The 23,908-nt window shown below is 43.0% G+C and overlaps 2 protein-coding genes across 2 annotated transcripts; one reads left to right on the forward strand and one right to left on the reverse strand.

The window, feature by feature from the left end:
- Window positions 1–1,380: 1,380 nt before the first annotated feature.
- Window positions 1,381–5,419, forward strand: cacng6a (calcium channel, voltage-dependent, gamma subunit 6a). The gene is made up of 4 exons (XM_030789484.1): window positions 1,381–1,774; window positions 2,538–2,612; window positions 4,032–4,169; window positions 5,199–5,419. The coding sequence occupies exons 1-4, from the start codon at window positions 1,381–1,383 to the stop codon at window positions 5,417–5,419; spliced, it is 828 nt and encodes a 275-aa protein (XP_030645344.1).
- A 6,808-nt stretch (window positions 5,420–12,227) lies between these two features.
- Window positions 12,228–23,905, reverse strand: cacng8a (calcium channel, voltage-dependent, gamma subunit 8a). Its single transcript, XM_030789116.1, has 5 exons — window positions 23,875–23,905; window positions 21,548–21,775; window positions 15,096–15,179; window positions 14,160–14,300; window positions 12,228–13,054 (listed from the first exon to the last, which is right to left on the reverse strand). The coding sequence occupies exons 1-5, from the start codon at window positions 23,903–23,905 to the stop codon at window positions 12,228–12,230; spliced, it is 1,311 nt and encodes a 436-aa protein (XP_030644976.1).
- Window positions 23,906–23,908: the final 3 nt, after the last annotated feature.

The raw sequence follows: 23,908 nt of genomic DNA on the forward strand, positions 1-23,908 counted from the left end.
CCTCTAACTTTCTCTCTCCCTGTCTCCTGGGTTAAAGAGCTCTCCCCTCTCTCCGCGCTGAGACGCACACAACACCAGACAGGTCAGCAACTTCTTCCTATCATTGTTACAATTCCTAACATGGCCTTTGGTTGAATTAAAAGCTCTTAACAATGTCATTGTGGCACGGGGGCCGGGCGGGATATCAGATTTTATCAGCCACTGTTACCAAAAAGACAAATAAATACTGCGTCAGAGTTCTGCGTCAACTGCAAAAGTTTCAGGGTTTCTGTCAAAAGAAAAAGAGAGGAACTTTGCACAACTTTTAGCCTTTGCTTTCTAGTACTGGCTGCTGTATAGTTGATATTGCTAGTTGTTGGTAATATTGAGATAGTGCTGCTGCTTAGCAGAAACATTGACCAAGTCTCTCAGTAGCTCTGTATATATACTGTACTTCACCTCATCTGTCAACATCGCTAAAACCATGGTCATCTGCTTCACAGTCACACTGCATCGCACGTCTGAGTGTCTGATTCAATGCCTATGTCACTCTTCTCTTCAGCTATTCAATCCCCTGTAAAACCTGTACGTCAGAATGTAAACTGTAAAGTAAAGACAGATGATGAAACAGCGATGAAGTTTCTGTTTTTCGGAAATGTCTTGATTTATTGTCAGAGGCAATGAGAATATGAACAATAAAGGCTGAAATCTAACTTAATGCCATTGTTTTGGCTGTGGTCGTAACAGAAATAAAACGAGAAGAGTGCTTATGCTCTTTCGGTCAGAGGGGCCAGATGGACGTGTCTGAGAGCTTCACAACGTCCCCTCTCTCACTAAACTCACAGTTCTCTCTGCACCGTTGTCGAAATGTTTCTTTTTTTCTTTTCTTTTCAGACTAACCGCTGCGTTGTCACTGGTTCCCACAGCTTTTTCTCCCTCCTCTACCTGTCCTCCTCGCACGACCTGCGATTCCCTCTGACCTGAGCCTTGACGCCAACCATGTTTTCATCAGGAGTCCACCGCCTGTCCTTAGATCTCGCAGTACGGTTTACTGGTGCAAACTGGTCTCTGCGTTTGCATTTTTAACTCCTCCCTCCCCTCCCTCTCAGAACTGTGACAACGCTATTGTTGTGACCGAAAACAGGGAACAGGAGCATTTAAAATAAACAGCCTCTTCCACACAAAGTGAGAAATACTTCCTCCAAAGCCTGAGTTTCCCAGAGGTGTCGACCCGCCCTCTCTCCCTTTCGCCGGCGTCTCTGTCTCCCCGACTTTTCTCCACCGACATCACTCACAGCAGCAGCCTTTAAGAGCTGCTCAAATCTGATACTCTTTCATTTCCTCATCGCTCGTGTCTTTGGCCAGTCCGTCGACGTTCCACCTCGTGCTTTAATGACTGTGATGTGGTCTACGTTCATCGTTCAGGATGAGGAGGGCCGGCCCACGGTTGTGGGGGCGACGGGTGGAGCCGCCGGCGCTGGGGGGCTGGCGGGACTGATGGGGGCGAGGGGTGGGGGTAGCAAGCGTCGAACGAGGACGACCTCGGGCTCCATGTCAGAGAGCCAGGAGGGGAAGATCAAACTCACGTTCTTCGTGGCTGTTGTTGGCATAACTCTGACCGTTTTGGGTGTGGGCACAGAGTTTTGGGTGGAGCTGGCACCTTCCAAGAGCTTCTACAACAACAAGACATGCCTAGCAGCACACTACGGCCTGTGGAAGGGCTGTATGAAGGTCCTGTGGGTGTCAGACATTGATCCAGACAGAGAGAGCTGTGGTCCTGCTGACCTGCCTGGAGGTGAGACCATCTTAAACCGTGTCTGTCAGCAGAAGGATTAGCATGACGCTCCAGGATCACCACCTGGACCAGAGGGTGTTAATTAATATTTATTAAAGAAAAAGCAGAGAACAAACAAACCAGAAAACCCCAGCTGTGTTTATAATATGTTGGAAAGGAGTTTTAGGGAACAGGGAGATTTTACATTAACATTTACTTGTGGGGAAATTGGATTCCATAACCAAACCAAAATTGTTCCTTCTCTATAATGAAGCCCAGGAAAGAGAAATTATATTTGTTTAGTTATGATGTCCCAGTAATGGAAAACCTGTTTCACATAGCAAACCAAATGGTTAGATTTCATTTTATTTATTTTATGAATGCTTCACCTGTTCAAACTAAAAGGTCTTTTTTCTGACCAGTGTACTTTTTTTTTTTTTCAGATGGAAATATATTTAATATTACAAATAATTATAGGCATTGTTGTTAGCTCTGTAAGAGGACTCAAATCTGCTTGCAGGGGATGTCTGAGACAGTTTGGTAACTCAGTTCATTCTGTGTCCAGGGCTGTGGCAGAGCACAGATACAGTTAGGTGCAAGCGTAGCTCACTTGCATTCTGTATGACATTCTAGTGCTCAGAGAAACCATGCCATTGTACAATGCGCTACAAGATAAAGCTAATCTGAACTTCAGCAACCACACTGAACAGAGCGTGATGTTTAAAATCCTGTTACTGAGTTGTTGTTGTTTTTTTTTTTAAATCTTGTTCTGAATCCATTCCAGAATCCAACTGCACCTACTTCAAGTTCTACACCACAGGAGAAAATACAGTTATGTTTCAGAAAACGACAGAAAAGAGTGAGTCATGTTGCCCTCTCCCTCTCCATCATCCAACCTCTCCTCCTCCATTACTGCACCCTGCTCTCTCTCTCTCTCTCTCTGTTCTCTATCTCTTTTTCCTCTTTACTTCTCTCACTCTCTTCTCAGATTCTCATCTGACTATAGAGAGCACTTCAAATGTGGCCCATCTCACACTCTCCTGCATTTACTTCAGTCAGAGCAGTGTGACTGTGTTGTCTGATCTCAGATCAGTGTGACTGTGTTGTCTGACCTCAGATCAGTGTGACTGTGTGGTCTGACCTCAGATCAGTGTGACTGTGTGGTCTGATCTCAGAGCAGTGTGACTGTGTTGTCTGACCTCAGATCAGTGTGACTGTGTTGTCTGACCTCAGATCAGTGCGACTGTGTGGTCTGATCTTAGAGCAGTGTGACTGTGTTGTCTGACCTCAGAGCAGTGTGACTGTGTTGTCTGTCCTCAGATCAGTGTGACTGTGTTGTCTGACCTCAGATCAGTGTGACTGTGTTTCCTGATGTCACATCAGTGAGACTGTGTTGTCTGAATAGAAGTGTGACTGTGTTGTCTGACCTCAGATCAGTGTGACTGTGTTGTCTGACCTCAGATCAGTGTGACTGTGTGGTCTGACGTCAGATCAGTGTGACTGTGTGGTCTCATCTCAGATCAGTGTGACTGTGTGGTCTGATCTCAGATCAGTGTGACTGTGTTGTCTGACCTCAGATCAGTGTGACTGTATTGTCTGATGTCAGATCAGTGTGACTGTGTGGTCTGATCTCAGATCAGTGTGACTGTGTTGTCTGACCTCAGATCAGTGTGACTGTGTTGTCTGACCTCAGATCAGTGTGACTGTATTGTCTGATGTCAGATCAGTGTGACTGTGTGGTCTGATCTCAGATCAGTGTGACTGTGTTGTCTGACCTCAGATCAGTGTGACTGTGTTGTCTGATGTCAGATCAGTGTGACTGTGTGGTCTGATCTCAGATCAGTGTGACTGTGTTATCTGACCTCAGATCAGTGTGACTGTATTGTCTGGGTTCAGTAACAGCAGTCAGAGCTGTGGTTCACTGACGTCTGGACTTACTTTTAGTACAGTGAATAATTATCTACAGTGAATATTACCTTCTGTAAATATACTGCATAGTACTGTGAACAATATGTGTCAAATGGACTTCATCATTCCTGATACTAAAGTATCAATATATCCATATAGAAATCAAACAAAGTCAAACACAAAAGTGTTGTACTTGAACAAATACTTTCACATCCACTATTCACAGTTGTCCTAGCCTTAAAAAAAAAAAAGCTCTCTTTATCCCGTTGGTCAGGACTGTTACGGTGCACTGTTTACAGTGTGGGGTTTACTGCTCTGTTGAAAAGACAGCAGATATGATTATTAACTCTCTGACGCTCTGGTTGGGCAGGTCTGAACATGGCGGCAGCCCTCCTGGCCATCTTCAGTCTCTTTATGATGGTGATGGGCGCGGTCTGCATTGTCATGGCGATAAGTAAAGGTGTACAGTTCTTCCTGAAGCCGGCCTTTGTTTGTTTCACTTTGTCAGGTAACAAAACAACACATGAAAACATTAACAATGTGCATGTGCTTGAATAATTAGAATATATATATGTATTTATATATATACATATATATATACACACACATATATATAAAACCCCCACTTACTTCTTTAGTTATTTTCGCTCTGTTCCATTGCACTGCAGTGTGATACTTGTCAGTTACTTCTTATAGGGCATCACACAGTGTTGTGTGAGATTCAAAAGAATTAGACTGCCCAAAGCTCAGCTTACAATTCTCCTCATAATACTAATAATTAGTATGTTGTGATGCAATTGTTATTATAATGTTATGTTATACAGTCTTTTTGGGAAAGGCAGCATGATTTTAACAACCCAACAAGATCCAGGACAGACAGATAATCATTCCTGTTTTCCCCTGTCTCAGTTCTCTATGTGAAGAATTTTCAGGGTGTTTTAGTCACGGTTCCATAACAGCACTGTTTCTGAATGACTTCACCCTTTGAAACCTTCAGAGATTTACTATCCACAGTCCAAACATTGTTTTAAGCCGCAGGCGACCGGATCTAAATGTCAGCCCTCTAATTTACTGTTAATACCTCACTGGTTTGCGCTCTTCCTCTCCTCATAGCGGAGAGATTTTGACTGGACCTCGAATGCCGGGGGGGGATGGGGGGGGGGGGGGGTGCAGAATCACTGGGCAGCGGAGAGCCCATCACTCAAACCCAAACTAAAAAACAGGACACTGTCACCACACCGGGTTTCTTCACTGAGGAAGTTTGCCAATGAGTGCTGAAGCATCGCACTCTGATGATAACTAACAGCATTTCCCAAACTCCATTTCTGCCCACCTCTGATGAAGGACATAGATTGACTGTTGCCTGGCATTGTCCGCTTGGCCTTCTGAGATCCACAGATCCATAGACAATGCATGGGTGGAAGCTCAGTAGTTAGCATCTACATGTTATATACGTGACATACACATAAGAACACATGTGGCTTTCTGTGAGACAGTCGGTTGCATCTCTCTGTCTCTTCCTTTATCTTCAAACCAGGTCTTCTGGTTTTCCTGTCAGTTGTCGTCTTCCACCAATCAGTGCTCTCCCTCCTGGCGAGTGACCACTCAGTGCCTCTTCACCATCAGCTCTCGTGGTCGGTGACGTGTTTGGGTTTTGCTGGGGCTCTGCTGGTTTTGGCCGGCGCCCTCTTCCTGGTGCTGGCTCTGCCGTATCGTCCTTGGGAAAGATGTTTGCCTCACCGGAGTGCTGACAGTTAGTGGTGTGGACATGAGACACTGTTTGTTATTGTTGTTGTTATGAAGCAGACAAAGGCATCCGTCCATTAAGATAAGCTGAGAGCAGTCGTGAAGGAATTTAATTAAAACCTCTTTTTTGGTAGTATTTTCAGTTTGAACAAAATGACATGACACAAAACTGAGATTCAGACTTTGAGTTAAACCCATAATAGAATTTTTCCTCTCAGAAGTACCATGGTGAACAGATGAGACAGGGCAGATTCCCTGTTGGAATATTACAGGTTATTATTCCTCTTTTATTTCGAACAATAGATTCCGATTTAGTCTATTAGTCTCACAAAACTCTGTCTTCTCTTAGGCACTCATAACTAAAAAAAAATTCTTTCTTTCTTCCTTCTCTAAGAATTGACTAGAGAAAAAGAAGCGATACAAAGAGTGACAGAAGAGATTAAACAACAGATTATTCACCATTTCTAGATTATATAATCTGTCATTTCTTCAGATGCGCTTTGTCTGTTTCGGAGGAGTAATTCCATCTGAAATGTCTTACTGTACATACACAGATTTTTCAATTCTTAAATGCATGGTGGTGATTGAAGACAACTGGCATAAACCATATGAAAACAAACAAACAAACAGACAAACAAAAAAACAGCTTTAAAAAAATCAAAAAAAGAAAGAAAAAAAGACCTGGTAAAAGGTGTGTTTGTTCAGGAAAGCTTCACGCTGCTTTTCTGATGAATAAATGTGTTTGCTGGTTTCACTGCACCATCTCGCTGTCCACAGATCAAAGCACTTTATACCTGTTAATACACCCAAGTCAAATTACAGCTTTTCTGTCGTTTGTTTGTGTTGCTGAGAAGCTCGTATTTAATCATTCGATGCTGTTTATTGGGTAAACGTCCTTGTGTTTTTTAGTCTTGTAAATGATTGGTGTGTTCATATGTAGGCCCTGCGCTGACGGTGAGGCTGATGTGTGTGGATGACGGCAGATTTATTAAGTAAAGAGAGAAAAACGGTGAAAGGCACCTTCATGTCTCAAGTCTTTTTTTGAACGCTCAGTTCCATGTGTTTAAACTTCACATTCTTGCCTCTTGCACATAACTTCTTCTTCTTCATCATCTTCTTCTTCTTCTTCTGCCTTTTTCGCTCCACCCCCCCCCCCCCCCCCCCCCCCGCCCGTCTCCCTCTCTCTCGTCTTCTCCTTCCCTTCTTTTCCTCTCTAAATTTAGAGCATGGCAAATCGCATTCAAGTGGATTTAAGAAACAAACCAAACACAAATCTAGTTCCTTAGCCTTCCCCGCCAAACCAATCCAATCCAATCCAATCCAGAAGACATCTCCATTTCTGAGGGTGGACTGTCTACCTGCTCAGATCGACCGGTCTGATCCGACCGCTTCTTTTCCCCACACTCAGCTTAGGTCTGTGTATTGTATTTCGGGGGCCTCTGTAAATACTGAGAAAAAAAACAAACAAAAAAAAAACACAACTCCATGTCCTACCCACTGCCGACACTGTAACTCACCCTGGTCCTGAGATGCGTATTCTACACAAGGGCATTCATTGGAACCTCTGGGTTTGTTACCGAACACCCTAAAACATTCCCCTCCACGCTGCATTCCATACCACCCAAAGATCCTCTCTCAGTAGAAACACAACCCCCAGCCCCGCACACACAGGCACACACACACACGCGCGCGCGCACATGCACACTGACAAACAAGCACACACACCTCCACGCACAAACAAACTCACACAGACGTTCAAACACACACACACACATACACACGCGCACACACACACATACACACGCACACACACCGGCCCCTCCTTAGGGCAGGTTATTTGATATTACGTGCAGACTGTAATTATAGTACTTTAATAGTTTGGAAATGGACACATGTTGGCCTTGGCCACACCAGGATTAGATCTTATGTCCATATAAAAAAATGATTCAGTGTTTACGCAAGAGAGCATGTATGCGTGTGTGTGTATAAATATAAATGTTTGTGTGTGTGTGTGTGTGTGTGTGTATGTGTGTTGTGTGTGTGTATATGTGTGTGTGTGTTTGAGCTCTGAGTATCAGTGGAGATCAGTGGTAACTGGAGGAAGCCTGTGGACTGACAGGAGTGTTCTGGGCCATTGCAGGAGGAGTCCTGTCCTGTATCGTAACTCACTGTCTGAGTTGTGCTGAAACAGCACGCAGGTGAAAGGTCACACCTTGTCAGCCCTCTCCAGGGGGGGACTTAAGGACGTCTCCGATGGATGTCACAAAGTGTCAGATGGGAGAGTACCTGCCACACACACACACACACACACACACACACATCTTTCTCTCTCACTTGTACACACATACAGTCACACACATACACTATCTCCACTATCCCATACACATTCACTCTCTCTCCTGCACACACCACCACACAAACACACATACACATACAAACATATCTTTCCAGTAAAGCGCTGTGTGGAGTTTTAATGAGGTGAAGCCCTCCAGGGGAAAGGAAGACTGTCGCGTTTTCCCCCGGAGCTACACGTAAACATAATTACACTATTCACTGTAATTATTCCATTTCTCTTTCCAGCAGTAATTATCACTTCTTTCTCTCTCCTTTTATGTGTACGGAAAGTCCAAATCGCCGCCTGTGTTAATGTCTTCTGACCTCTTAAGCGCTGACGCTAACCTCAGCTCTAACCTTGTAACCTGTGACCTTGCCATTCATTGGTCAACTGGGAGTCTGGATCCAACGTCAGAACAGCACCTCATATACATATGTGTGTGTGTGTGTGTGCGTGAGACTATATGAAACATCAAATATTCATTTTAAACCAACGGTACCAGCCAATGAACACTAGCATTTCTTGCCTAATGCAACATGATTAAATGCTTTCAATATCACACAGCTTGTTTACATGGTGATTCTTGTATTTAACATGGTCCCTGTTATCAGTTTTGAGTTGCTGGAATCTGTTCTTCTGAGTTTCTTTCAGTATGTTTGAATGAAGTATCACAGTTTGCTACAATTTTAAAAAATCATCAGAGGACACTATTCGTTCCCTCTTCATCATTAAACTTAGATAAACTAGATAAACTTAGATAAACTAAACTTAGACCAGTTCAGGCTCCCTGTGGTTTAGTCAGCATCCAATGAGAGACTGCTATAGCAATCCACCAATCAATGTCTAGCAAAAACATCGTCCGCCAAGGTCCCACAGATATACCAGTGGGCTTTGAATGAACGGCAGAGAGAGACGGAAGCACCTCTGTGCTCTGTGGATGGATCATGGCAGGATTACTCATGGCAGGAGATAAAATGGGTCACCATGGCAAACTCTAACGCTTGGCAGAACTTATTTATTTTGTTTATTTTTAGCTTGAATTGAATAAGATTTCTATGAGCTGTGGTTGTCACTCACTCAGGTCAGAACCAAAGCAAGAGACAACCTGCCCTTCTCAGTGACATGGAGCATGATCCTGCTGGAAGCATCCAAGGGACGAGGGGTAAACGTAGCCGTGAGAGGACATGCCAGATCAGCAGTCATGTTCGGATTCGCCGTGGTGTTCAAATGTCACTCGGTTGGTACCGTGGGACCTATTGTGTATCAGGAACATAACCCCAGTACCACTGACACACTGTCACAACGCTGTCCGTTTGTCCTGCTTAATCATGGCAAATCCTGTCCTTTCCATCGGCATGGCGCGACAGGAACTGGGAATCTTCAGAGCTGGCCGAGTTTTCTCAGCTGTCCAGCGTGTCGGCCGTCTCATGGCCACAGCATCACGCTTCCTCTTATTTTTAGCCGACAGGTAGAGGAACCTGTTTGTGGTCACCTGCTACTGGAGCCCTTCTGTGACAGGGACAGGCGAGCTATGCCTTCCGAAATGCAGTTCTGTGGTGTTGTTTTCCTTGTTGTTGCCTGCATGAGTAGCTGGAGTAGGCGTGATTCTTGCTGCGATATATTTTTTTTTTTTACCTCCCTCATCGACTTTTCGTCCACAGAGCTGATGTTGATTGGATGCTGTTTTTTTTTTTGTTTGATTGTCCCACTACACACTCTCATTTGTATAAGAACTTATCCCAAAAAACAGAAGCACAAAACAGCACTGTCATTTGAGTAGGACATAGCAGTAAACGTTGCATTCTTGTCCGACTCATCCCGTTATTCAGAGAACTGAACTGATGCTTCTCTGTACATGCTCTCCAAAAGTAGTAGTCAACCAAGCTTTCTAAATCTTTCAGAAACCTACTCTAGCTTTCTAAAGCTTTCAGAAACCTAGCCTAGCTTTCTAAATCTTTCAGAAACTTAGCCTAGCTTTTTAAATCTTTCAGAAACCTACTCTAGCTTTCTAAAGCTTTCAGAAACCTACCCTAGTTTTCTAAATCTTTCAGAAACCTACCCTAGCTTTCTAAATCTTTCAGAAACCTAGCCTAGCTGCTTTCTCTCAAAGACGAGCCCTCTCAGGTCCCTTTAGGACTGAGCTGTTATGATATCATCAGCTTAGGTGCAGCACCGATCCTCCTATCAAGTTAAGACTTTAGGAGTAGAAGCATCACTAGCTGAGTTCTCTGCTGAAGCACACGGCAGCTGGTAGCTCACCAGGCTAAAGCGCCAGTGAGCGGCGCGTTAGCGATGAGCTGCCTGAGGATTAGGATCATTGTTAATTGGTGCTTCAGATTCAGATATCTCCAGGGTTGCTGAGTAGACAGGGGGTCTAGGGATGAGTAAAAATGAAATCAGTACGTTTGAAGAGCTGTTAAGATTTTGGCATCTTAAAGCAAACTCCCTGAGATTTAGGATTTGAGACTGGTGTATTCGTAGCCCTTTACACTGGCCACACGAGTCACCTCTCTTTGACCAGTAGGGGAGAAACGACCTGGGTAAACTGAAGCTTTTGACATGGAATGTACACGCACACGGTCTCTAGTCGTCACATCACCGAAACAGTGAAGACAGTTAACATAGGTTAACATAAGACACTTCATCAGAAATGATGAACTGCTCCACGGGCTTAGCCTTAGCTTCGCTAACTAGCTATTTCTTTCAGCTAGCAAGATAGCTAGAGACCAGTTAGCGGAGTATAATTCTGTTTAAATAGCTAGAGACGAATTAGCGGAGTATAATTCTGTTTAAATAGCTAAGGACGAATTAGCGGAGTATAATTCTGTTTAAATAGCTAGGGACAAATTAGCGGAGTCACATGCTATTTAAATAGCTAGCCGGCTTTGTTATGTTCTTTTAAACATTCTGTACCATTTTGCTATTGGAATGTATACTACCAGATTAAGTGTCCTGATTTCATAAATGCAAATGCGGTATTATTTTGTTTTTTCATACATATTTTTGATGAGTTTTTAAAAAACACAATAAAATGTTTAAACAAAATGCATTTTAAATGTATTGAAATTGATATTTGATAATGATCTTACTAACATATTGTGTAATTTGTAATAAGGTATAATTTCATGTATTTTTACCCATCTATGACTCTAGGGGAACTTTAATTATTTTATATTATATTATACTGATATCAGTGTGTTAATTTCAAATGAAGGTCACCATGTGCACTACAATATCATATGAATAAATGTAAACATTGAGGTTTAGATATGTTTATTTTTCAGAAAAGGTTTTGTTCCACTCAGTCACACATGGCACACACACACACACTTGCATGCATGTACACGCGCACACACACACGCGCGCACACACACACACACACAAACACACTCACATATGCACACACGTGCGTGCCCACAAACACACACACACACATAAACACACAGTACAGTATATCTATAATATAATTTATTATTATGCTTTTTTTTCTGAAGAGATTTTTTGTCTTTTCTGGTGAGGTTAATATGTATATGTATTGCTCACCCAGTCTGAATGTCTTTCCTTTAGACTTTTCAGTCTCTTCCTGTCTCCCTGGAGCTCAAAAGACACTGAGAAACAATCCCTGCCAATCCTCGTCTGTTATAACAACAGCAATAAGATCAGTTTCATAAAATAATCAATTATATTCATATAAATACTGACTACTAGTACATTTATGATTACAATGACAAAACCCACAGATCTAAATATTTCTATATTTGTTTAAAAAAAAAGAAAAAAGAGAGAAACAAGAAAAAGAAAGAAGGGACAATAATAATAAATATTCATAATATTTCAAATAATAATAATAATAATAATAATAAAATGTCACAATTTTGCAACTGTATATGTACAGCTTAAAATAAATAAATAAATAAATAGACAGATAAATAAATAGATAAATAAATAAATATAGATCAAATTTTAATAAATCGATTTTACACAAATTATATATTTCATTTAACTAATCAGTTCATAGTACATTTAAAAATGTATATAGGGTAACCCAGCACTAATAATTACGATAATCAAATCAACAGCTATGTTATAATTGTAAAGAAGTTACAGTGGTGTGATCAATGAAGAGAGAGCACTGGAGAGTGAAGGAATGAGAGAATGGATGAGAGAGCTGAAGAACCCAACAACTACCATCACACACAGCAAGTATTTCAAAAAATGAATCCATACTCATTTCATGGCGTCGATGGAACTACATATGAACCATGTTCATATTCACGGTATTTCAAAAAAACAGAAACGGAGAGAAAAAAAGAGGATATATTGCCTTCTCAAGTTTCCTATGAAATCAGACTACCTGCTGTTTCTTACCCCTCCCTTGTCTTCCCCCCCCGCCCCCCACCTTCCTCTCACACCATATTTCGCCCTCTTCATGCCAGCACGGCCCCACCCTACCTCTGTCCCGCCCCCTCCCCGAGAAGGTTGGCGTTAAACAGGTGTAGTTCTCCTGTTGAGTGTGTTTGTGTTGGAGCTGTCTCCTTTGCCCAGCCGGTCCAGCGTGCCCAGGCCTCGGTCCCTCTCCAGCGTGGCTGTGGACGAGGCCAGCGGGGGGGGCTGCTGAGAGAGGAGGGGGCCGGTGGAAGACGAGGTGTTGAGAGGGGCACTGGGTACACCTGTGCTTTGCGCTGACGCCGCCAGGTTAGACTTAGAGAGGGAGGGCAGGGTGCCAGTCATGAGGGCCCCCCCTCCTCCCTCTTTGGTGGGGAAGTAGTTGTGCAGCTGGTAGAGTGTGGCGCGGTCCACCGTGCCGTAAAGAGGCGGCGGCGGCCCCGCCCCGGCCCCGCCCAGCTTGGCTTCTCTCCCAAGCGTGTACATGGAGATGTCGCCGACGCCGCCTCCGGAGTGCGTGTGCGGGTTCGGAAGCGTGGCCACGGAAAACGGCGGCGGGCCGGCGGCCAGGGGCGGGCCAAAGTTCTTGCCGGCGGTCGGGGAGGGGTCGCGGGAGCGGGGCGGGTCAGTGGAGCGGGAGCTGGATCGGGATCGGCGGCGGAAGCGGTAGCTGGGGAGGCGGAGCATGGCGCTGGTGGTGCTGCGGAAGAGGTCGGTGCGCGAGCGACAGCGGAGCTCCTTGTTCCGCTCGATGTAGATGTTTACGGCCAGGACCCCCACCACCTCGGCCAGGATGAAGGAGAGGCCTCCGAAGTAGAAGGACCAGCCGTAGGAGTAGTGCCACTTCTTGTCCTCGTCCTTTTTGGGCGAGATGTCGCTCAGCGCGGCGGAAATGTACACGATGACCCCGATAATGTTACTGAGGCCTACACAGAGAGAAGAAAGGAGGAAGAACGAGAGAGGTACGGGGAAAGAGGGAAGAGGAGAGGTGAGACGGGCAAATAAAGCCAAGGGTGTGCTGTCTCACTGCCTTTCACGATTGTTCTTCTCAACCAACTGAAACCTCATGTAATAAAAAGCCCCTCTAGAACCAGTGGTGGATATCTGAGGACTTGCAGAGAGAAGAGTAAAAAGCTAGAATCCCACACCCCCTACCTCAAGAAGACTACACTACACGATACGTACATGCAGAAGTATCAGAATGACAGAGAATAACGTTTGGCTTCATTAAGATGAATCAGTGATAATGTGTCTGTAATTGGTATCTTAACCATACACTGTGATAAGTCATGGCCTTATCTGCGCTGGGTCACTGGATCTTTTGGACTCGTTGTAAGGACACTCTTTAATAAAACACTCTTTAATAAAACACTCTTTAATAAAACACTCTTTATGAAGACATCACTGATGTATTAGGAAAGCTGTAGCAGCGTCACTGATATATGTAAACGTCTATCAAAGAGAGACAGAGGCTGTGTCCAATATGGCATACTACATACTACTCGCATACTGATCTTGACGTAAAAAGGAGTAAGTAGTATGCAGAACATGAAAAATAAAACTTTTGCAGTACACGACAGTAACCCGGATGATGTACTATTAATTTGCAGTAGACAACCGGAGCTCACTTCGTCGGCTACTACATCCCATGAAGCAGCGCGGTGATTTCCAACTGTCAAAAAATCCAAAAGACATGGTGGGCAGCGACAGAAGCGGCTACAACTTCAACTGCAGCTGCAGTTCCGAATATAAATGTATCAGTGGCATATTTTGGTGTAATAAGTCTTCATATGCTTTCTTATAGGGCTACTTTTGATAGATATTTGTGGTAGTCGTGTGTTGTACGATTTTAACAGAACAGATAGCCCAGCCGATAGTAAACGTGTAGTACACTACACGAAAGTTCTCATAATTGCGTACCATACTGTATACTAGCGTGTGGAGTAGTGTGCAGTGCACAGTGTATACTGGGCCAGTATGCGGTACACTAGTATGCCATTTCGGACACAGCCAGAGAGACATTGCTGTTACCTGCCACCACAAACAAGATGCCTGCCCCCAGAATGATGTGTCTCTTGCTCTTATAGAAACGACTGGACGCAACGCAGACTCCGCCCAGCAACAGCAGAATAGCACTAAGGATTGGAAATATACTAGAGGCTCTGACTACACCTACAAGAGGAGAAAGAGAAGAGAGAGAGAGAGAGAGAGAGAGAGAGAGAGAGAGAGAGAAAGACATGGAGAGAGAGAGAGTGAAAGACATGGAGAGAGAGAGAGAGAGAGAGAGAGAGAAGGACATAAATGAAGGTTGACAAGCTCCTTTAACATAAAGCAATGACCTATAACCAAAGGGGGAACAGTATAGAACGCTGCAGAGGTGTGCTCTGGTCTGTTCCACAACATTAAAACCCAGAGAGGCTGGAAATGGCTTTGTTCCTAATACTTGACTTGCACATTGAGATAGATGCTACTATTGCAACATTCAGCGAATTTGAGAACAAAACTACAATCCAAACTGCTCACAGTGCTCACTGTTAACTGCTTACCAGAAGTAAATTATGTCGTATATTTTGAAAGCAGGCAGATGCATAATCAAGTTAACAAATAACAAACAACTGCTTTAAGTTTCTTTTAAAGTGCAGATATTATGTAAGCTATCAGATGTTATTATCTATTATGTCATCATAAGATATTGAAGTACTATTTTAAAGTAAATAAAAAATACTAGAGGTGACAACACTGTTCTTGTCTAGCCCAAAATATTTTTAATAATATCATGATCTTCACTTCAGACGCATTATTGCAGACCCACACACACACACACAAACAAACACACACACACACACAAACACACACTGGCACGCACGCAAACACACACACACACACACGCACACACACACGCATCATACAAAAACACACACACACACACACACACACACACATACACACACACACACACTGACTCACGTAAGAGGTATTCCGCTGCGTCCTGGTCATAATCAGCATCCTCAGGGAAATGATTAATCTGGGAGCAAACCCCACGCTTCAGTCCTGACAGAGAGACAGAGAGAGAGAGAGAGAGAGAGAGAGAGAGAGAATGAAGATGTCACAGAGCGAGAATGAAAGAATGTCAGAGGCAGAATGGGAGAATGAAAGAGAGTGAGCGTCAGAGAAAAAGAGAGAGATGCACACAAACAAAAGGAGGGACGGGGAGATGCCTGCCCTCCGTGTCCTATCAGATACCTTGTTTTAACAAATCCACTCTCTTTTAATGATTATCAGTACAACACACAGGCCTGTACACTAGTGCTGAGGAAAGAAAGAAAACTATGGGTCTCCGTGTGTTTGCGCTGAGCAGAGGGAGAGATGACTAATGCGCAATACCACTTTGTTTTTCTCTCCTCGGCTTCAGTACCAAATGGAAAAATGAGAGGGTCACATCTTTGACCTCCAGTGACTCACCGTGTAATCACAGCTATTGACATGCACTGCTGTCTTCCTTTTTTTTCCCTCCTTGGGTATGGCAAAATAAATACATTATATGATTATAAAAGTAAAACACTCTTGATATTTACTGTCAGTCTCATCCTGTCTCTCGGGGCTGAACATATAGAGCACTGCTTTATATATGTACATACAGCCCGTCCACCGAATGCTCAAGATTTAACTGTCGAAATTACAGTAGACCTCACGCTAAGCCTGTAACCAGAGCGGATGTTTTATTCTGGAACAAAGCCTTGTTTCCCCAGTTACACCTCCAATTCCTCAGCGAAAAAGACCCAGATCATTTCAGCATTATTAAATTATTCATTAGTATGTTCTTTTCCTTTCTTTTTCTTTTCTGGAATTTTTCAAATTTGTTTCTAGAAGTTATTATTTATTACCGTCACTCATTTATCGTATGAAAGTATTGTTAACAAAACCGTTTCAATCCATCATTTTTCACAAGAGGTGCGGCCTGTTTAAAAATGTAACGCTCACGCAGCTCCTTAACATGAACATGGATAAAAACAGAGTAAAAGAGTCTGAGTGAAACGTCGGAAACAGAGCCCTGTCTCTCCAGTTACATCCTCTAGCCGTCAGGAAAGCCAGCAGGGCCTCCAGGTGTGAGCAATCAGGGGGTTATTAAGGGTTTGAGAGTTTGACATGTCTGCTGTCACTTGGAGTTTAGATTTGGTTTCACTGATCTGAGGAAATGACAATGATCCATGCAGTGAAGACATGGACCACACTGGGTAGGCCCAAAAGCAAACATTTAAAAAATAAGGTTTACGTTATCAGTTCTGTTACGGTGTGGATTCTGTACATATTTATGTGCTTTAATGCACATAACACATAGAATGGCAAGATTTTCTTTTTTTTTTTCATAATATCTGTGACATGGAGCTGTCATAATGTTGCAAAGCCATTAACAGAACCGTTGCCATCCTCATCCTAACTTCAGGAATGATGTTACTCCTCTAAAAATACAACATTTACGCCCGTCATTGTACTGCGAACAACACTTAAGACTGATGGAATTGAAATATCACAGTCTTTTCCTATAAGGAGGTGTTGCTTTCCAGTCGGAGTAACTGCTGGAAGCTCCGAAATGATTCCGATTCTTGATAAATAATGACAATCAAGTAAAGGATAAAAACTCAGACTAGCATTTCACTGCAATGATTTAGCCCTAGTTGGTGCAAAACATCTTAAAATATAACTGTATCTGCAGAATGATCTCACACATTTAATTATTTGTACAGCTGTATTCGCTACACACCCTGCCTATGATAATATGACTGCATGGATTTGTCTCCTACAGATCTACTCTTATACATACCGTAAATCCTCAAATAGTGGCCGGGGCCTTTATTTACCTCAACAGAAGAAAGAACCAGGCCTTTATTTTAGACGTGCTATTATTAGAGACGGGCCATTATCTATGATTTGCCCTTTTTTAGAAGTGTATTTTGTAATATTGTAGTAATGTTTAATTTCTAATTTATCCAATAAGGATTTACAGGTATACCTACCACTCGAATATAGCCTATACTGTACTGTATTAAAAGTATAATAAAAATATTAGGTCTACTACAGGCAGTTTGTGTCAGATTATAATGATATGGTGCTGATAATAACAGCCGGCAAATAAAAAACAACATTTGGTAATATCTATGAGATATCCAATGGAAAAAAGTCACACAAAACAATCAAGCTTTGATCCTATAGAGATGTACTGGTCCACACATTCTCAAACGATAACATACTGTATCATGGTAACAAACGTTTTAATTACTGGGAAAAATAAGGAGCGTGTTAGACACACTGTTATGCTACTTGTAGGCAAAGGTACATCTGACAGGTTTAAAGGTAAAATCTGTTCCTCTGTTTCCAGCTCACCGGCCGACATGTCCCTACTCTACCTACGCCATCTAAAATCAGACATTTTTTTCCCTTCCATGACTTTTTCCAAGTACCGTTAAGACGTGCTGTTATATGAAATAACTCATAGAAATAATGAAATAACGCATAGGACATAGGAAGGAGAGAGTTTTGGCAGTGATGTCCCTGAATACTAATAATGGGCCATTAACACACATAGTCCTTCAGTGACCACAGACCATGTGAGGTAGAACACCGTCAGTATGGTATTTCTGTTAAAACAGACCATGTGAGGTAGAACACCGTCAGTATGGTATTTCTGTTAAAACAGACCATGTGAGGTAGAACACCGTCAGTATGGTATTTCTGTTAAAACAGACCATGTGAGGTAGAACACCGTCAGTATGGTATTTCTGTTAAAACAGTCCATGTGAGGTAGAACACCGTCAGTATGGTATTTCTGTTAGAACAGTCCATGTGAGGTAGAACACCGTCAGTATGGTATTTCTGTTAAAACAGTCCATGTGAGGTAGAACACCGTCAGTATGGTATTTCTGTTAAAACAGTCCATGTGAGGTAGAACACCGTCAGTATGGTATTTCTGTTAGAACAGTCCATGTGAGGTAGAACACCGTCAGTATGGTATTTCTGTTAAAACAGTCCATGTGAGGTAGAACACCGTCAGTATGGTATTTCTGTTAAAACAGTCCATGTGAGGTAGAACACCGTCAGTATGGTATTTCTGTTAAAACAGTCCATGTGAGGTAGAACACCGTCAGTATGGTATTTCTGTTAAAACAGTCCATGTGAGGTAGAACACCGTCAGTATGGTATTTCTGTTAAAACGGTCCATGTGAGTTAGAACACTATCGGTATGGTATTTCTGTTAAAACAGTCCATGTGAGGTAGAACACCGTCAGTATGGTATTTCTGTTAAAACAGTCCATGTGAGGTAGAACACCGTCAGTATGGTATTTCTGTTAAAACAGTCCATGTGAGGTAGAACACCGTCAGTATGGTATTTCTGTTAAAACAGTCCATGTGAGGTAGAACACCGTCAGTATGGTATTTCTGTTAAAACAGTCCATGTGAGGTAGAACACCGTCAGTATGGTATTTCTGTTAAAACGGTCCATGTGAGTTAGAACACTATCGGTATGGTATTTCTGTTAAAACGTGAAACTAATGGCAACAGAGTGTTGAGCATAACTACTGTATGTTGTTGGACTGATGTAAATAATGCTGTGGGCCTGGCCTTTACTTGCCCAAACGGCCATTATTTGAGACCCGGTTTTTGTTGGAGAATTGTTAGAATGGTTTATATTATCTGTAATTTCCAGATTAAGAGACGGAGAATAGACTAGGGGAAAGTTTAAGCACTTCTCCAAAAGAGAATGTAATCTAAAACTGACGCCTCCATTTGGCAATGTTTCTATTTCTCGGTAAGAGGAAAATAACTTTTTTTAGCCAATACATTTCGGTACGTTCCCATGGTCTTCAGACAAACTTCATCAAACGACCTCAAAGATCAAAGACTCACCACCATGTTTGGTATGAAGTTCTGTTCAACATCAGCATTCTTCCAATCAGCACCACTCTCCCAGTACCCAACCCCATGCCATTACTCACCCAAAACAAAGGCCCTCTTTTCCCATCCCTGCCTTGAACCTTCCCTGGTCCTGCAGGCAGTCAGCACTGCACGGTGTCCCTCTGTCCCTGCTCTCACACACCTGATTCAAATCACAGGCTGCCTCCTGAGCGATCTGATTTGTGTAAGGTGCGTTAGAGCACAGAACTGCAGGCCTGCAGAAACAGGGGGTGGAGGTGGTGGGGGGCACTGCTCTTCTGAACTGAGATGGAGATTTGAAAAAAAAAAAAACAACCCAAAACTTTCTCTAAGAGTTCTTTGCCTGTACAGTGATAATGGACGAAAGACATATTTTAAGGATGTGTTGCCACGTTTATTTAACCTTTATTTAACAAATGCCAAACTTTTCTAGAATGTTTTCTCTCTGTTGAATCTACTGGGTTGCTGTTTAATGCACCTGTGCTGTGACGTTCTGATTGCTTTGTAATTTATAGAAATTCTTCTGTAATTTCTCAGTTTGTTTTGGTGTTATGTTTACTTTTCTTTCGTTGTCTTTCGATTAATTCGTATTCTGTATCAGTGGTTTGTCAGGTCCTTGGCACAGGAGTTGTTAAGTTATTATTATGAGAAGCTCTGGGCTGGGCAAAGCTTAGGAGCACGTTTAAGTAGACATGGGAAGGGGTCTTAATTGGCCACACCCATCACTTCCTACCATAGTCACAACAGTTACACCATGACAGTTTCATGCTAATGTGATTGAAGATAATACAGTCCTGCTTTTCAAACACAGTGCCTGGATCCTGGCCAAGACCACACAGCCCCTTCTTTGCCCTTATTTGTCTTTCCTTACTTCCTGAGGTTGCAGGACCCAGCGGAAGAACTTTTGGTGCTGCTTCACTGATCCTCGGAGCCTGGAAACATTCCACTGTGCCTCCTGTCAGAGATGCTGGTCCTAACATTGTGACTGTCACTGGTTTAAATGTGCTATCACCTAAAGAGGAGTATATTTCCAGGCAGGGTTGAGCGCACCACTTTTTTAATCATTTATAATTTATAGTTTCATGCTACCTTTGCATATATGAATGGCAACATAACCACCAGAACAGTTTTAGGTGTGTGAGTGCGGAAAGCAGATGAATACAGTCACTCATTGCCTTGCATGTCAATGTCACAACTAGGGCTCTGTAAAACAGAATTATCACTCTGACTGATCAAAGCGCAAGCTACAGACTCAAAGATACCAAGCATTCTATTCTGGAACGGAATCCTTCTGAACTGATGCATAAAACGCCGTGTTCCTTTTATAGAACCGTTCCGTATTTTACATAATGAGTGTCACCATGGTACCCGAACCAGGCTTCTTCTTCTATTTTTTTTTTTTTTTTTAAGTCTTCGATATTGTTTCAGTGCATAGCAGAACGAAACAGTGCAACAAACACCAGAGACGTCATAGGCTGGATGCTGTTGGAACCCTATAGCAGTATAGTAGGTTTGCGGCAATATCCCGACACCTGGGGTTTGCCTGTAACGCTTCTTTATTAATGTAAACTGTCCTGTATGTTCAAACTCCAGCAAGGTCATGTAGCTGTGACATATTGCGGGACAGGCACCCAAGGTGCCCTGGAATCACCCCACTGTGACTGTTTGTTTTCTCCCTGTCTTTCCCTCGCCCTTTCTGTCTCTCTCTCTCTCCCTGAGCGGCATCGTCCGCCCCAGAGGGCACGATGACCACACGGCCGTCACGTCGATCGGTGCCCGCGCTCAAACGCCTTACAGACATTTTTAAACACGTTTCACCTACGTTCACAAAATCAACACCTGCATGCAAATGTAGCCTTGAAGACCTACATTGTTTTTCATCTTGAATTTTCTGCCTAATTTAATTGATCTTTAAACCGCTTGTAAATACTCTTCTCATGCAACTAAGTCTAAGCATCGTCTTAAGTTTTTCCCCTTGTGGCAACTATAGACCAATCAAATTTCACTCTGGAAGAGGAACAGAAAAACAGCAGATCCTAATGCCACCATCAGAGTTCTGCTGCACAGCCACAGGTATGTGACTCCGGCATGTCTTAATAAAGAACAAAGATTCCATTAGACTGGAGAAGCCAGTGCCTCCACTGTTTGGAATTTCGTGTACAAAAAAGAAAGACCATGGGAACGACCGCCTGATGAACTGTGAGTGTGATTCTCCTCATGTTAACCAGGCCTGTGTGCGTTTGAGAAGGTCAATCTGTAAATTTAGAAATCTAGACTGAAAAGAGGTACTTATTACACAAGTGTGCAAACCATGCACTCACATACTCAAACAAAATGCGCAAATAAACACACATAAACATGCTCTCACACATACACACACACCCACCCGCCCACACAAAACAGGTGTATACACAAAGTACACAGACACACACAGATAAGGCACACATACACACACACACACACACACAGATAAATGGCCGTGTACATACCCTCCAGGCAGCAGATCCTCCAGAGGCCCGAGTGTGTGAGGGCCCCGGGGTCTTTCTTGTCCTTGTTGTGCGGGTCATCCTGGGAGGAGTTGGCAGTGCTGTTGCAGATGAAAGCACGTGCGTACAGCCAGTAGTCTGTGCCGATGGCCACTGTCATCAGAGCGAAGGCAGCGAAGGCCCCCACCGTAGTGAGGAGCACCTGGATCCCCCGCTCACACCACACCATGGCTAGGAGGGGTGAGGAAGGGGACGCACACACACAAACCCAACAAAACACACACACGCACGTACACACACACACACACACACACCACAGGCGCACGTGCACACACACACACACACACACACAGACACACAGACGCACACAGACACACATACCACAGACACACACACATACACATAAAAAGGACAAGGAATGAAAGAAAAGAGTTGAGAGTAAACAGAGAAAATTTGAGAAGAGGCTTAGAGTAACAGATGTGACAAAACAAAGCATCACATCCAATATTAAACGCACGACACACGGATATCATGATTAAAGCATAAACGAAGAGATGCTTCTGAATGTGACATAGATCCAAAGATTCAGCCATAAAACATCTTCCTCTGTCTGTCACATCTGTAACAGAATATGGTCCAGTCTGGCTCAGCTTGGTGGCCAAACCCAAGGTCTGTTCGGCCCGTGGTGTGTGAGGTGACAGAATTAAAAGACTGAATTAGCCTGATTCAATCACAATGAATAAGATCTGATGTATCGCTGCTACAGTTCCACAGAGGTTTGATTATTCCTCACTCTGCCCGGCAGCGTTATTTATTAAAGGTGCTGAGACAGCTATGTGGTCTCAGAGACTGTATTGATGATAAGCTCTCTCGGACAAACGCTGAAGATTAACACGTTTAGTCGACGCCGATGCTGCTGGTTATGCTGGAACAAGCCGATTTGTTATGGTGTTTGCGAACGTGTTTGAATGGGCTTTTCAAGGTGACCGTGAACGGGCAGTGTACGTTCACATGAATTATGCTAAACCGCTTAGTGCTTCGTCTCTCGGCTCCACTCTCAGTGCATTCGGTTAGGGAGTATGACTGACAAAGCAACCACAAAAGGTTAAAAGGTCTCCTGTTCTCATGGAAACCAAAGTACTACTGCACTTCATGGTCTTGGCTGGGAGAGAGAGTATTTTTTTTTTTAAAAAAAAGGCGGAACATTGTTTGTAAGTGGTTTCTGTTGGGAATGGGCTACTATTGCTCCTGCCTGTGAGAAAAAAAAAAAAAAAACCTGAATTTTGAAGACAAAATCTATAATATTTACCGTAAAGATTTTGGAGGACAAAATGAAATTGCCACATACATATAAAGAAAAATGCAAAAGAACGCTGAAAGTAAGTGGAATCCAGAGGATCTGGACAATATTCAGTCCATTTACGATCCTTTACCCATGTCTGTATCGTTCTAATATGCACAGATGAATTATAGATCAGTACATGGTGATGAACTAAGTTTAATGTCTCTGGCTTAACTTTCCCCATGCAAGATTAGCATAGTCTGACTGAGCCTCTCTCTACTGACCAGCAGCAAGGACTCATGTGTCTACCAATGAGAGAAGAGACTCTACAGGACAAAAGGCAGACAGAATATCGGTAAATATTTTTCTCCCACCAGATCCTCATCAAGAGTACCTCACCAAAGCTTTAGACTACATGGTCACAAAAAAAAAAAAAAAATCAAAATTAGACACAGAAAGAAGCAAAAGTAAAAGTAAAAAACCCTTGTAAAGTTTGGGGGAAAATTCAAAAGACAAGGCCCCACTGGAGAAGAGAAACAGTGGTACTCTTGGAAAAACATTTGAGGATAAACTCATCTAAGGCAATGTTAAGACCAATACTGATGAGAGAACACATACACAGAGAGTCTCATGAGATACGGGGTTTGGAGACGAACCCTAAAGAAACTCAAAATGAGGACTATTTGGAATACATTAAAAGACATTAACAGAAGGTTCTTCATTTGAAGACAGTTTGGATAGACGCCCTGAAAAGAGAATGTTCTTTGACAGAGATTCTCAGAGGAAGCATTCCGAACTCCCTTTAAGGAGAACAGTTCAGAAAAAGAGTTCTAATACGGAATGTTTAGAAGAACATCAGAACCTCACAAAGAATGCTGCGAGATGACATCTGACAGAATCACATTTAGAGAGCGGTCTTTGTAAGCTAATGTTATCTGAGATAAAGCCTTTTAAGAAGCGAGCACTAAGCAGTAGGTTGGCATTAGGGGTGAAGAGCTTGAGGAGGACTGGGTGTGTGGCTTGCAGATGCTTGCGTTTGCCTAATTACCTGGAGGTATCTGTCTTCCCTTCCCGTCCATCTC

The sequence above is a fragment of the Chanos chanos genome, chromosome 12 (genome assembly GCF_902362185.1).
Source record: "Chanos chanos chromosome 12, fChaCha1.1, whole genome shotgun sequence".
NCBI classification, from domain to species: domain Eukaryota; kingdom Metazoa; phylum Chordata; class Actinopteri; order Gonorynchiformes; family Chanidae; genus Chanos; species Chanos chanos.